General features: G+C 41.2%; 1 protein-coding gene across 5 annotated transcripts in view; it reads left to right on the top strand.

The window, feature by feature from the left end:
- The first annotated feature begins 11,659 nt into the window (after window positions 1-11,659).
- Window positions 11,660-15,916, top strand: part of CAPRIN2 (caprin family member 2) — a 34,140-nt gene continuing 29,883 nt past the window's right edge. For 2 of the 5 annotated variants that reach the window (XM_064654640.1, XM_064654639.1), the window contains exons 1-3: window positions 11,662-11,722; window positions 12,853-13,115; window positions 14,837-14,899. In XM_064654640.1, the coding sequence (XP_064510710.1) occupies window positions 11,671-11,722; window positions 12,853-13,115; window positions 14,837-14,899 (378 nt within the window). In that variant the 5' untranslated portion in view covers window positions 11,662-11,670. Of the gene's footprint in view, window positions 11,723-11,974; window positions 12,102-12,852; window positions 13,116-14,836; window positions 14,900-15,916 lie in introns of those variants that run through there. The other 3 variants (XM_064654641.1, XM_064654643.1, XM_064654642.1) reach the window with 3 other exon arrangements.

The raw sequence follows: 15,916 nt of genomic DNA, 5'->3' as shown, positions 1-15,916 counted from the left end.
AATAATAATAATAGAAAACCCAAACACCAAAACCAAAAAACCTAGATAAACCAAACCAAAAAAAACACCAAAAAACCCAACCACCAGACAATAAACCAAACATACTAATTCATTGTGGGTATTAGCTGACCACTACTCCATGCGTGATTTCAGCCATAACCCATTTAAGTACATTGGTTGTTGTGAACAACCCAACACAAAGGAAAATTAGATTTCTGTTTTTAGCACTGTCTTTCTGTCATCTCTTGTAAGCTGTAAATTCACTTAAATTTTCAAATTAGTTGAAAAATTATGGCCAACAGAATAAATAGAACATTTGGCTTCAAAGAAACCCCACCTTCATCATCACATCTACCTGCCTCACTATGTAGATAGCAGTAAAAATAACAAATGATTCAGTCTTCAGTACATTCATTTAATAATTATAATAATTCACTGTGCTAAAAGGATTCAAAGGAAATTAATTGTGCAAGTAACAGGCCTCATGACTATGCAACAAAGTGGGAAATTTTCAAATCATGGTTTTAAAGCATGTATATGAGTTCACTGTTCTCTATTATCTATTTAGAAATCACTGTCACAACTCTCTTATTAATGTATGAGGTAGAAACCAAATGTATAATAATTTCAATCAACTTCATAATTTTTTAAAACAGTGCTTTAAAACTCTCCATTATCATATGCAAAATGGTAAAGTCAGTTCCACTTAATTTATTTCATATGTTATTCCAACAGCATCACAAATAGTTCATTGTTACACATCTCTCCAAATAATGAGTTCAAGACATCTTTTCCTTCGCACCACTTGAGCTGCATGCTGTACACTTCATATTGTGTAATTGTCTGATGAAGAAGGGAAGCAGCATCAATGAAAAAGTGTTGGACACAGGTCTTACACCCCCTATGGAATATTTGGACGATGGATAAAAAAGGAAACTAATGATGAAACTAATCAACAGATTACTAAAAACACAGTTTAACTTCCTTCCCTCATCAGAATGCTACCCATCACCACAGATGCTCTCACCCAGGATGGGAAACTTCCAGACAACCATGAGATTCCCATAAAAGGTGCTGGGTAAAATTTAATGAGCTCTGTCTGAATGCTGCACTTACAGTATTTGCTGGAACAATTGGTGTGAGTCTAACAAACCTCTTATTAGCTAAACAATATACTTTTTAAAAAGCCTAAAGAAAATTTAAAAAAAGACCAAAAAAAAGGGTGTAAAATTACGTTGGAGGCAGTCAATCTCTTATGCACTGAAGTCTGTATTTTGCTGGGCTGGGAACACAGTAATCATATAAAATGTATTTACTCAGAAATACCCTTGTTTCTTCTCAATCTACAAAATGTAAATGCCCTCCCTCCACACCCACGGAGAGAAGCACATGTTCCTCTTCTGATGATTGTAATGTAAAATGTTTTGTAGCCCATTAAACTGCTATAATTTTTCTACTTGAAGTCTGTATATAGAATTTCAGAGTAAATAATCATATCTTGATTAGCTGTGAAAAAGGTAATTTTCTGTGAGGCTGGGAGGGGTAAGAGTTCCATAAAAATATTTTCTTTATTAGAAATAAAGAAAATAAATATTTCTGCATTGGAAATTTAGGCAACTAATTTAGGTTCAACCACGAGGTCATTCATAATTGTTGATGTTTAGTATGTTGGGTTTTTTCTGCTACTTCCCACCACATAAAGAAAAGGGCAGAAGAGGACCTGACCAGTATGTACCACTCTGTGTAGAGCCCTTCTATACTTGGGGATGTTTCAGGTCTGTGGATCCCCTGTGTCGTTTGAAAAAAACCCACAGCTATTAAGAGAGTCAGAGATTCAGCCTGTGATCCACTGAAGAAAGACAAATAAATAAAAAAAACCCCAAAGAACAGTTATAAATTATACTGGCATTTCATTTGGCCATCATACCTGAGTATCTTCTTTGTAAAGTCATGCAGTTTCTAGTGGATTTTTAAGATCCTGTGAGTTTTTACTGTATGTTTCCCTGTAGAGAGCAAAAATACCCACCTAACTGCAGTCAGGCACTATTTCAGGTGCCTTTCTACAATGGAACAATATACTTGAACTACACAGCAGAAGAAACTTCTGACAGCAGCCAACTAAAATGTGAAGCTGAAACTGGTAATCCTTTGGTAGTGGGAAACTAGCAGCAGCATTATGGCAAGGTAAGGGGGAATGTGGAGGTTTTTAATTTAAAATCTCTCTCATAAAATATATTCAAATATTCAAGGTGGGGATTGTTTTTTGTTTATTGGTTGGTTGTTTTTTTTTGTGAGCATATAAGTCAAATTTAGGCCTCCACTGAATACATAAGTACAGTGAGAGTCAGGGGCAAAATACTGAGAGGCCCCTCCAAGAAGCCCACAGAAGTCTTTCCAATGGCTTCAATGAAGGCTGGATAATGTCTCGCAAAATTACTTATGTATTTAAAGATAAACCTGTGAACAAATATTTACAGACTTGGGGGCTTTTGATTTAGTCTTCAGAGTGTCTGAGCCTTTCTGGTTACCACGGATGTCAGAGGGAGCTGTAGGTGGTTCAGCATTTCTGAAAGTGGAGGCTTCTAGTTACAGAGTTGCCTGCTCTGTCTAGGGCTACCTGGAGGCCTACCTACCCCAGGGGACTTGGAGGGTGTTAAGATGGAAGGGCTTTTGATTCTGCATCCAAGATCTGATCTGCCCACCAGTTGCACAGCCTGCACTGGAGCGTGCCCAGCCCGGGCCCTGGTGTGTGCAGCCGGCTATTTGGGAGGGAAACTCAGGTGCCAAACAGGCTGACTTTCATCAGCTCACATCCCTACATGTAACACCGAATAATTCAAGTGGTTCCAGAGGACTCTGAGGCCTGGGAAGTGTGGCCACAATCCAGGCGCACAGCACAGCCCTGCATTTTTTGCTCTTGTTTACATGCTGGTGGCAAGGATGGTGTGGCCATAACCTAGGCAGGTATGACAGGGCAGCATTCAAAATGGAATTTTTTTTTTCACTTTGTGTTAACAATCCTGTGCATCATCATGCTGTTGACTCCTGAGTGAATCAAGGTCTGCGAAATGAGAGCATGTTTGTTTACCACTGAAACATGAAGATAACCACACCTGTTAGTGCTGCTTTTCAGCCTTACTGGAAGAGAAGATTTGTGCTTTGTTGTGGGTTTTATAGTTTTCCTTCTAAGCTGTAGGATGGTCACTAAATCTCTGCCTCTCCCTCCCAGGCTCACCCCTGGCTCTTTGTTTTGTTACCAGCAGCGGGAGTGGTGCAGGAGTATAATACTGCTCTGCTTTTCTGAGGATCTGAAAACACTCTGTTGCTGGTAACTTGTCTGGAGGCTGAAGGCTCTGATAATTTCACAGACTTTTGTCTTCAATTGTGCTAGTGCACAGCTGGTTGAAAAACAGGAAAATTGAAATTATTCTCCTCTATCCTGGCAATCTTCAGAGATGGTTCTGGTATTTTACCAGAAAATGTTCCTCGTATTCCATTGGGTCTGTGAGCTATGACAGCAGTATGCTTTTGACAACATTATTCATTGCTTTTTCATAACTATGTCTAGATATTCCGAGTGCTGCAGAAACCCTAAGGTTTTGTTTGCTTCTCTTTTTTTTTCTTTTAGCAGGATCTCTGAATTGACTGGTATTTGTAACCTTTAAAATCTAATGATACGTATGTATCTGAATTATATGAATGAATAATACAGAGAGTAAATTATTATTCATCAACACTTTAAGTAAAGTTCTTTCATGTAACTTTCATTAGCATACTAATACTGTGCTGGAAAGCTCTCTAGATTTTTATCTCAAGGAAGCACTTACTGCTCCTCCTTAAGAAGATGAACTGTCCCATTAAGATCACAATTCTTGTGAGAAGGAAAAACAGCAAAAGCAAACCCCCCATGTTTTTCAATGGGAACCTTTAATAAAAATTAAATTTGTATATTGTCTTAATGAAGTCAGTGGGATTAGCCAACTGCTCAGAGTTAAGCATGGGTTTATGCAAATGGTTACTAAGGGTCCTGAACAAAAAAATAATTTTTAGGCTCTACTGCAGTTATACTCCCTGTGGCTCCATGTTCCAACACTCGTGTCAATGACTGCACTTATATCAACACAGCCAACATAAAAAATGCAAAGTACTTAATCAAATTGTTCCAAGTGAAAGCTTCCTTCTTGTGGCAAAACTTAATAAGGTAAGAGAAAACCAGATTAGTTTCTATGCAGGCGCTTTAAGAGGGAGCTTTGTTCGTAACAAATACCGAGAGTAAATGAAAATGGGAGTTAGATGAAGCAGGGGATTAAAACAATGCCCAATATTTAATTCATTTTAGTAGTACAAAAATATTAAGACCCAACTTGTCAGGATCCCTGAATAAATGCATCCTGTCCTCTAAGGGCTTTATGAAACTGTTTCAGCCCTGTTAAAAACTGTCAGCAATATTCTTATTTCTCATAAAAGTCTATTCCTATTTATCAGAAAGATATTGATAGATTTATGAACAATTTATTTGCTGCTGAGTCTAAGAAAATAATGGTAGCAAGATAAAATCTTTTTAGAATATAAACTAATAAAGAGCCTGGATTTTATTAAAAAGTGGGAAAATTAAGGACTATGATGAAAATTGGTTTTCATACTTTGAATTCTACAAGGAATTATTGGAAGTCTTCAGGAAAGTCAGGCCCTATCCTATAAATCTTAAACATGCTTATTTGCATTCATGTGATCAGCATTGTTTTATTTTGTGAGAAAATGGCCAACATAAAACTAAGCATATGCATGCACATTTTTAGAGAACACCTCTCCAGTTTATAAGAGTATGAGAGGGGTGTTTTGGGTTTCTGCATTTAATTTTCCCTATAAATTCTATTTATCATGCATTTTAAACTTTGGTTAACATCTTCCGCATAGAAATACCATATTCTTTCGTGTAAGTTTAAAATTTTTACAGGAACACAGACAAATTAAATAAAATAAATTATAATAAAAATCTCTACAGTCTTCAAGCTTTGTTCCCTTATAATTTTGGATTTTATTTTTCTCCCAACTGAATCTCATAATAGCACTTTGTGAAGTTGCCAAATTCTGCCCCTCTTTTTATTCAGTTACATACAGACGCACAACATCTTGCATATTACATTGCTGAGAACTTGCAGAATCAAAAAAAATGAAGCCACAGAGACTGCGTCCTAAATTCAGGTCACAGACGGATTTCAGGAATGTCAACTGTCTGCCACCCATCCTTTCTTCCTAATGAGAAAAAAGCCAGAAAGTGGGGCCTATTTTTTTCCTTCCTCACAACTTATTGGGTAGTGATGCAGAGAAAGCTACCAGATTGTAGAGATAGTCTGCTATGGTCTGAAACCAGACTTATAAATTAAGTTTAATTGAGTCCCAGAATGCATCTGTGACATAGTAGGAGTCAGAGGGAAACACAAATGAAAATATTTTTCATGGATCCACTTGAAAAGCCTGAGATCAAAGGTGTTTAGGTGGCAACAGGAAGGAAATAAATCTGTTATTAGTATTTCCCTGGGAATAATAAAAATCCATTACTTCTCTGGAGGAGTCAGGGTTATTGGTTTTAGGATGAAAGGCATGCAAGCTGCCCAAATCAGTGCTAGCTAAACCATACCTAAGATAAACAACCAGATAAAACAACCCAACCAAGTCAGGCTGTTATATTTTTAAGACCTATTTGGCTTAAATATTTTTGAGCCATGCATCATAGCTGTAAGCATACAGCCAGTCTGAGATTCATGCTTGTGAGGTGCCAGGAGATGCTTTGCTGCACAGAAGCTGGAGCCATGAGCCATTAAAGATCCCGAGTCAGTGAACAAGCAAATCAAATTCTGTGAGAAGAAAGTGTGTTTGCATAAGAACTCAGAAATCTGAAAATGATGGACCCCAGGTGTTTGAGAAAGGTTTTTACAAACAATTGAGATGCTGCTTTAATGGAAATGAAAACCATAGCAAAGGAAATGCTCTAACAGAAAAATGCAATGTAACAGAATAATATTTTAATGGAAGCCTGCAGCATCGAAGGGCTCTTCGGGGCTGCAATGGAAGGACAGGGTCGCAGAGCAATTTATAGCTACTTTTTGGGAAGCAAAGAAACTCTTGACTATCTGGGCTCTGCCAGTGGAGCAGATGAAGGTAGGACACCCAGTACCTCAGAGTATCATGTGATTAATCTCTGTGCAGAATGGTGAGCATGTGCAGTTCTACAGTTCCTCTTTGTAAGAAACTCTTTCCACCACAAAACTCCCCTTCACACTTAGGAAAAGGAAAACATTTTTCCACAGACTACCAAAACTAAATAATAAAGATATGTTTTGGAGACAGCGTTGGTTTCAAATGGAGAAATACACTGGGCAGCTTTTTATCAACATTCCTGTGAATGGTGGAGGTGGGATTATCCCCCTTTTCTATAGGAAAAAGTCACAGATGCTACTAACCTTAAGTGCTTAATTCAAGACATATAATGCCTCATTCTCCAGGAGATTTGTATTCAAAGGACCATATTATGTTCAAAGCATCCCACCTACTGATGCTAGTTGCAGCTGTGAATGCTCTGTATCTAAAACTGGATCCTAATTCATCTAGAAAATGAAGAACATATCCATGCAAAGTTCTTCAGAAATATGTAGCAGAGACAGCTTAATTTAGCTTAAAAGCCAATGTTCGCTTGCATTATCCATAAAAATATATTTTTCTGCAGTTATTTTGCTCATTCGCTCTAAGTGTTCTAAATCCTGCAAAAACCAATTATGTGTCCTGAACTCAACAGTTTAAATGCACAATCCAGTTTTGTTCCAAGCCCACATCCATGCCAGGCACAAAGAAAGGGGAAGGGAGGAGTTTCATGGAGAAAATAACCCTTTAAACATGTTCATTTATCAATATATCAAAATACCATCAGATAAACACAAAATTAACTGAATTAATATTGGTTTTAAAGAAAAGTTTACTTCTACTATTTTCTAAATTTTTAATGTCTAAATTTACAAGCTTACTAATATCTTAACATCAAATTTCCAAGGTTTCTGCAATAGTCCATCACTCTGACTCCTCTGCTGCCCCGTATATTATCTTCCATCCTTTTTATCTCCTCTGCACTTGAGTTAAACATCTTGCCCATGTGCTTGGTAGCAGAAACACGGAGAATTGAAAAGTAAGATTCTCATCCTGAAAACGAGAGTGATCCCACAGCCCAGTGGCCATCCAAAACCTGACAGTCTGCACGTCCTCTGAACATAAAGTCTGGAGAGAGTTTAGCTGCCAAAAACCCTAACAAGCACGTGTGTGAGTTGCAACCTCCAAAAGTAAGCAAACGTTTTTCATAGGGTCGATGAAAAAAATGCTTCTGACACAAATAACAAATCCACTTTCATGGATTGATCCTTATTACGAAGTGTTCATGGGCAAATGTTCCCTTTAATCTCACCACTGGAAATCAGTGAATTTCTTTGGAAGTTTTTCCTCATGTACACACAAAAAAAGAAATCCCATACGAATCCCTGCTCTGCATTGTTCCCCTTTTTGCAGCTGAGGTTTGATGAAATCCTAAGCAAGGACAGAGACATTAACAGAGGCAGGTGCCACTGCTTACACTGCTCAGACCACGTCATCTCCCTCCTCAGCTGGACCCTCTTATTACTAAGGTTACCAGCACTTTTAAAATTTGCTTTTGCTTTAACTTTTTTTTCAGTTCCAGATGAACTCTTCCATTCTAGGTGTCTGCTTCAAACTGAGATGAGACCCACTAGGGTCTGGGCTAGGTGATATCCAGAGATCCCTTCCAACCCCAGGAATTCCGTGATTCTGGGCGTGTTAACCATTTTCAAGAACTGAACTGAAAAAACAAGCAGTTCATAGGATCCTTTCTGTGCTTTCACTGAAATTCCAGAAACTCACAGCCTGGGAACAGGAATTTCAGCTTCTGCCAGGAAGCATAACTTCATTCCCTTGCAGATCTTAAAGGTATTAACACAGACTTTAATTAAACACACTGTTTGGCCTGGGGCTACATAGGTGAAATACGACTAAGCTTGTAATGGCTGCTCCCAGGCACAGTAACTATTTCTGATTACTTTTTTTGCTCTCTTTCCTCTTTTCCTGGAAATTTATGGAAGAATAAAACAACCGATGTAAACACCGAAAGTGAGTGAAAAAAAGGGAAAAGCAAAATGAGAGGAATGTAAAGGAGTCAATAGAATCAAGAATTCTGATGAGTGAGGTGACTAGCACTGGCTGGGAATTGGAAAGGGTGCCTGGCACAAGTGGCACAAGAAGAGCAGGAATATGAACCAGTTTGCTAAGTAGAATTGAACATGGAGGTAAAAAAAGGAGAAAAAGTTTCTGTACAAGGAAACTGAAACAAGGATCCTGTGAAGGAAACACTGAAGACAAGGAGCTGGAGTGCTAAGGGAGAACTGTATATTTAAGAAACCTTTGCAAAAGTTAGCTAGAAATCACTGTGGAGTGCAGTAGCTTGTGTAAGGCAATGCTGGACACTGAGTGGGGCACCCAGACTCCTTGGCTTTGAGCTCTCAACAGCAGACAGGGAGTCACAGGGTATACACATGAAAAAATTCCTTGCAACGTAACATAGCCTTGCAGCAATGTGTTTCCTAAGATCCTTCAGGTTCTTTCAATAAATTGGATGTAATTCTGACTTATATTCCTCTTTGTGAGATCTAATGTATTTATCATGTGTTGGTTCCAGAACTCCTCAGCCTGTCTGTCTAAAATACGTTCTATGACTGAAAAAGGCTTCTCTAGTCCATCACTGTATAATCTTTGCAACAGCTTCACTGTGTCTTTCTCTCCTAAGGTTAACAAGCAGCTGATCTTATTCTACACATCGACTTACTTTCTGGAGTTTCACAACAAAATAATAAAAGGGGTGGCAGGGAACGAAAGTGGGAACCTGATCTCAGTCTTTGCCGTGGCTGGCTGGGGGTTGGCCCACTGTACTGCAGGGACACAGGCTGATGCTGGATGCCACTGAGATTAGGAATGGTTTTGGTAGGCTGGATAAAAAGTCAGGTGTGGAAAACTCAAGTGGTTGGGCAAAGGGTTGGAATTGTGGGCAAAGGAGCCTGTGACTTGGACAACATGCAGACCTGGGGAGAAAGACTGAGCCTGGGTCCAGGGGTGGAAATAGGAATGCAGGAAATATGAGAGTGGGATAAACTGCTAGGACTTGGAAAGATTAGAATAGTCCCAGTGAGAGGAGATAAGCAGAATCAGTCAAACATGAAAAAAAGGACAGAACATTTTTCTTCAGCCATCAGAGTGTAATCCCCTTCTGATCCTGGAGTAAAAGGCACAGATTCCCAGGTTGGGAATGCTGAGCATCTGGGACTCCATAGCTATGATTGATGTGTGGCTAGACTATAATAACCTATGATCATCTACTTAAAGATGATCTCACAATGGATCTGCAAAATGGAATTAAACTAATTAATTTCAGTTGTGCTTAATTCTGGCATCTCCTAACTTCAGTGGGCTTGAACTTGCCACATTAATAACACTCTACAGTGCTCTAGAGATCACATTTATACTATAAATGATATAGCAGAAGTCTCAATCAGATATTCTGTATTTGTTTTAAAAGTAAATTCAAATATCCTTTGATTTTAAATATGGATTTGGCTTGTATGACTTTTCTTTACAATTATTTCCTCTTTTATACAATTTCTTAATTGTAGAAGTGCACTATAAAGCAGTTTGCCAGCTGTAATTATGACATAGAATATTCCTGGGTGTATGAACATTAATTATTACTTATTATTAATATATGCATTAATTGATAATTCATTTTATAATTACTTTGCAAGGACCTATCCCATCAGTGCTAGCTTGGAAAAAAACACACAAAGAACATGAATCTACTGGAAGGACCTCAGTGTACACTGCTGATCTGAGACACAAGCTGTGTCTTATTCATTAGCATTTCTTCTCAGTCATGAAAACTACCCCACAAAATTACATCATTCTAGGGGTCAGGGCTATAAGAAAAATAAAGCATTTTGAGGCTTGTGACTAAACCAGGAGAAGTGGCAAGATTGTGGATGCTACAGGTGGCTGCATATGGCCGAATCTGATTCTGTGATACTCTGTGAATTCTCCTTATTGTTTGAATCACTTTTCATTTGCTTGTTCTACTTTTAAAAACAATCTTTCTTTTGTACGAAACTTTCCTCTCCAGTTCTCTTATCCATCCTGTGTACTACATAAACACTTCTTGTGTTCTGTAAAATCTCTCTCTGCAATCCTTCCTCACTGACTTATTTTTCTCTCTTTCAGAATGTCTCTCATAACTTTCACACTTTCACAACTTTTAGGATTGCTACGAACTTGCTGTATTATTTATTGGGGTTTTTGAGGAAATGGCCACAAAAACAGAAACACAGAAAACAGAATTCCAGCTTAGTCTTCTGATCTTTAGAAAGTCTGTTTTATCTAGTCTTCCAACCTTTGGCCCCTTGTGCAGGACTGATGGAGTTTAACAAAAGTTTACGTGTGATTATTTTATGGTGTATGCTCAGTGCACTTTAAGTGCTTTTACTAGTTATCAAGTGTTTACATGGTGGGATTTCATTTGGGTTGCATTGGGTTGTCCTACGAGGAGCAGCTGAGGAAGCTGGGGCTGCTTAGACTGGAGAAGACGAGGCTCAGGGGAGAACTTGCTCTCTACAACGCCCTGACAGGAGAGGGGTCAGTCTCTTCTCTCAGGCAACCAGTGATAGGACGAAGGACATAGTCTTGAGCTGCTCCAGGGGAGGTTCAGGTTGGACATTAGGAAGGACTTCACAGAAAGGGAGATTAGACATTGGAATGGGCTGCCCAGGGAGGTGGTGGAGTCAGCATCCATAGAGGTGTTTAAGGAAAGACTGGATATGTCTACTGGACATGGTGATGTTTGGTCACAGGTTGGACTTGATGATCTCAGGTCTTTTCCAACCTACTTGATTCTGTGATTCAGTGATTTTTAGAAGACATAAACATTTTTTGTTACATAAGGTTACCCACAGTCTCACAGGTCTCCAGGAACTCTGTACAGGCCCAGAAGAACCCTCCAGATGGTTCCACAGGCACTTGTCTTATTGTCCCACAGCCACCCGTGTTACCCAAAGGATGCGACAGGCCCCTGGGCTGGGAGCAGGCGGAGCCCCGAGGGGGATCCCCTTGCACAGGGATGACGAGACCTCTCGCTGTTCGGAGAGAGCAGCCAGCCCATCCTGGTGATCCCCTTGCACAGGGATGACGAGACCTCTCGCTGTTCGGAGAGAGCAGACAGCCCGTCCTGGGCTGGCTGTCGTAAGAGGCTGCGGCGACACGCGCGACTCGAGGGCAGATCGTGGCTCCGCCAGTGCTGTGCCAGCCTCTCCCGCACGGACCGCGCCTGGCGGGGCGGGTGTCCCACCGCACGTCCCGTCCCTGTGAAGCGAGTGGCACCCCGCTTCCCTAAGGCGTCCCGTCCCGGGAGCCTGACTCCTCGATCCCAGGCACCCCCCCAGATCCCACAGGCGGCACCCGGGCGGGACTCCCCGACCTTCACGGGGCCGCCCCCCGGTGCCCGCCCCCAGGTGGGGCGGCGGCGGCCATTGGGAGGCGGGCGGGGAGCGGCGCGGCCTCGCTCCGCCCCGCCGCTATATGAGGCGGGGGGCGGGCGGCGGGGCGGGCCTGAGCGTGTGCGGGCACCGAGGTGAGCGGGGAGGCGGGAGCGGGCGAGGCGCTGCGGGACCGGCTGGCTGACCGCGGCCCCCCGCAGCCCGGCCGCCGCAGCGGGCGCAGGAAGCCGAGGAGGAGGAGGAGGAGGAGGTGAATCCCGCGGCAGGAAGGAGCCGCTGCTCCTCTCTTTTCCCTCCTCCTCCACCGCCGCCCTGCTCGGGGAGAGGCGGCGGCCGTGCCCTTCTCTCCCCTGCCCATCCCTGGCAAGGACGGGATGGAGGGCTGAGCCCTGCGGGGTTGTCCCGGAGGGAGGCAGGTTTTCCCCCCCTCGCCCGCGGGGCTGCTGTGGCGCGGCCTCCCCGGCGGCGGGCAGGCAGAATTGTGGTGTCATTGCTTTCCAGGAGCAGGTGTCCGTAAGTAGTTGAAGATGAGGGTGGCGGAGCATCTCTCGCAGAAACTCTCTGCTCAAGGTTACAGCCTCTCCCATGGAAGCTGGTGTCTTGCCGTGGCACGGGCACGTCTTTCGGAGGGGTGTAGACAGGGACCGGCTCCTCACGGAGGGATGATGCCGTTGTAGCTGAGCGTGCTGCCGGCTTTATTCAGCGTTTTTCTTTTGTCATCCCTTTTTTTTCCATCGGAATATTTTTAAGTTCTCGGTTGGACTGCTGCAGAGGTCATATAAGGGTAAAACCGATTTAATGGGGTTTAGAGAGAAGAAGAGGGGCTATACCTTCAGGCATTCCACTTCGAAATCTTCATTCAGGCTGCAGCCCGGATGCCAGGCTGGGGGCGTGATTTGCAATTGCTTGCTTGCAGTTTTTTTTCCCCCTTGTGGGTGATGTGTGCAGGAAGCCTGCCTAGTTTTATATGGTCACTATATTGGGTTTCTGGAATCATCCCCTGTGCTGTCTAATTCTGCCTATGTAAAGGATTTCTGGTATCTGGATGGGTGGGGAGGCTTTGAACAATACAAAGTTTGCCTTGCTTTGAAATTTCGTGCCACAGATTTTTTGAAAGGGAGGGAAAAGAGCGAAAAATTGCGATCAGTTCTTACTGAGGCTCAGTTTTGTGGTTATGTGTTCTGATGTACGATAAGAAAAGATGTAACTTGAGAAAGGGGAGGGAGGTGAGAGAGAGAGCTAAATAAAAGGAGTTTCTTTGCAGCTCCATCCATTTCAATGGTGCAGCTTTCCCAAGCCCCTTTTCATCGCCCATCATCACCTTCAGGCCGGTCGGAGGAAGGGGAGGAGAAGAGGATGAAGGCGGCCAAGCAGCAGGTGACCCCGTCTGGGGAGAGCCCGGCTCCCGCCAGCCCCCTGCAGTCCGCGCTGAGCACGGCGGCTTCTCCTTCCCAGGCTTACGAGACGTACATCGACAATGGGCTCATCTGCCTCAAACACAAGATCAGGAACATCGAGAAAAAGAAGGTAACTTGATTTTCTTCGGTATTTAAGCTGCCAGTTGTAAAGCTCGTTGCGTATTATTGCAATTATTTTTAATAGCTGGAATATGGTTATGTGTGTATATAGAGATCAAGTATGTGTTGATCAGAACTGGAGATGCTTCTCCAGACTGAAACAGTTCAGAACAAACTTGGAACTGATTTAAAGATGGCTTATAATCTTGCAGAAATATCTATTTCTTTCATCAATTACATGCATCTAATATTAGGATGTAGAATTGTTTGTAAAATTGGAAATTAGAACAGCACTTCCTCTGACTTTCCTGGAAATGTCAGTTTATATTAAATATGTATTGCCCTTTAATTTGCATAAATATTTGACTTATATATTTTAAATATAGACAGATGTTGTTCATTAGAAAGCTTTTATATAGAAATCCTCCAAAGCCTGCTCTCTTGTTTTGGCCTCTGCTTTTCTGAGGTTGTGGGAACAGAAGAGTGTTAATGAGAATAATAACTTAGATGGTACACTTAAAATATTGTGGCTATAGCTACTCAGACTTTTGCATTCCAAGGCTTTTCAGTTGATTGGCAGGTGACTGAAGGCTATGTGCATGGCTTTTAATACTACTTTCTGTGAGATAAAAGAAAAATTGTGCCACTGCTTTTAGTATTGGATCAGGATCACAAGTAAAGCAGCTGTGTGAATATGTTGTGTTTCTCTAAATGTCTGCAGAGCTTTGTTACGTATTTGGGTGAGGAGAAGGAGTAAATCAGACTTCTGGCCATGTGGTTAGGGGACCTGATCCTCCTGCAGGAGATGCAGTATTACTGCTGTCTCATGTCATGCATCATGCTGTAGTTTTGAATAATGTCAGACAAGCATGTTTTCTTTGTGTGATTAACCAACTTTGTATTGTATTCTAATTCTGTCCCGGGTAGCTTATTGTTATTAATTTCTCTGCTATCTTTGATTTTCACATGAATGACAATATGGCATCACCAGCAAATGAAAGTGTGACTTAATATGAGTAGAAAGTATTCCTAGTCATAGGCTTCTGTAGGTACTGTGTCAGTAAAATTCTCTGGATACACAAATTAAACAATATTTGATTTCATGGCAGTAAACTCCCCTTTCTTTTTCCTGTATGTATAAAAGAAGCTTGCAATACCTAATAGTTCAGTTTTGTATTGTTTACATCAGCATTTAACAACTGTTTCAGTATACTGGAAATAAATCTTATTTCTTTCCTGAGGACACTTGTCCACTTTCTTAGGGAACAGTGCTATAGACTCTTGATGTAACCAAAGCCAAATTTTTGAAAGACATGTTTTGGAGAATTCAGAAGGATTATTCAAGGGTTATAGAACTGAATTCCAGCATTAACTTGGAAAAGCTAAACAAGGTAACTTAAAATAAGGACACTAGATGTATTTGGAGCCCCTTAAAAGTCTTGGATCAATGCATTAATATTTCTTAAATGAAACAAAGGTAGCAAGTAGGAACTGAAAGATCAATAACAGGGAAAGGAAGTAGACAGTCCTGCAGGCTAAGACTGCCAAATCAAAGGCAATAGCAAAACTTTGTGTTCCTTTCTCCTGACAACAAAAGGAAGAAGCAAAATCTCTATTCTCTTACACTATGTGGATGACTTAGAATACAGAAAGAATATGTAACTTGACTCATACCCCATAGTTCACATTAGACAGAAATTAATATAAAATTGGGTTTTGAATTTTCTGCAGCTCAAACTAGAAGACTACAAAGATCGTCTGAAGAAGGGGGAAGCCCTCAATCAAGACCAGTTGGTAAGCTTGCTTTATGCATGAGTTGAGGGCCTCAAAACTTTCCAGTGTGTCAGAAGGGACAGGTTGCTGAAGGAGATGATGGTGTGGTTTTACAGAAGCAGTGCCTGCAGGCTTGCAGTGGCATCTTTCACAAAACCAAATGAACAAATTATTGGTAATTAGGCTGAACATTGAGCCCACAAGCTTTGTCTCCTGCTTTAACCTTCCTGCTCTGTAATGAAGTGGTAGAAGGTCCTTGTTTATCTTTGCTCTGTAGACTTTCAGCTTCAGTGCTTCTGCACCTTTATTTCATAATGAGGTGTCTGTGTGCAGCTTATCTGTATTGGTAGTGCAGTGTCAGAACCCAAACCTCAAGAATTCTGGGGTAGCTAATTAATCCTCATGACTTTTTCATTAACAGGTGTCACTTGAAATTGCCTGTTGGCTGCACAGTGCTGTTGGTTACAAGTAGCTGTTAATATAACTGACAGGGTTTTTAGCTTTTTTTTCTATCTTGAACTGGAATGGATTCTAGAACCAAAACAAAGTTTCTGTAACATGAAAGTTATTAATTCTTAAGTGTATCCGAGTAGCAGTGTCACATACTCCAAGGGGTTTATTGGTCTACTCATCCAGGAGTCACATTTTGAAATGTACTGCACACATGCTAAAGAATAATTGTGTGATGAAGGGCACTGACACTTCAATGGTAGTGCTGATCCTGCTAATAAACCAGCTGGAAAAATATTTCATTGAGTGTTAGTTTTATCACAGTGCAGCAGCATGAGAACAGAGATACTATATTCTTACTCTGAATCATTTGTGAAGGAGAGCTAGACATAAGTGGGATAAGAGGGGAAATGATAACTTGCTGCTTAAAAGCAGACCTATTGGAGTGAATGATCATTTAGCACTTAGCAGCAAAACGTGGTGTAGTCTCTTGCCATCTCAAGTGCAAAAGTAAATTGATTAAACCTGATGGTTTGAAGTAGGATGATGGCCTTTCAGTTCCTGTAAACTCAATCTGGAATCAGGTGG

Source organism: Pseudopipra pipra, chromosome 5 (genome assembly GCF_036250125.1).
Source record: "Pseudopipra pipra isolate bDixPip1 chromosome 5, bDixPip1.hap1, whole genome shotgun sequence".
Lineage (NCBI taxonomy): Eukaryota > Metazoa > Chordata > Aves > Passeriformes > Pipridae > Pseudopipra > Pseudopipra pipra.
This window is presented reverse-complemented; position numbering and strand designations above follow the sequence as displayed.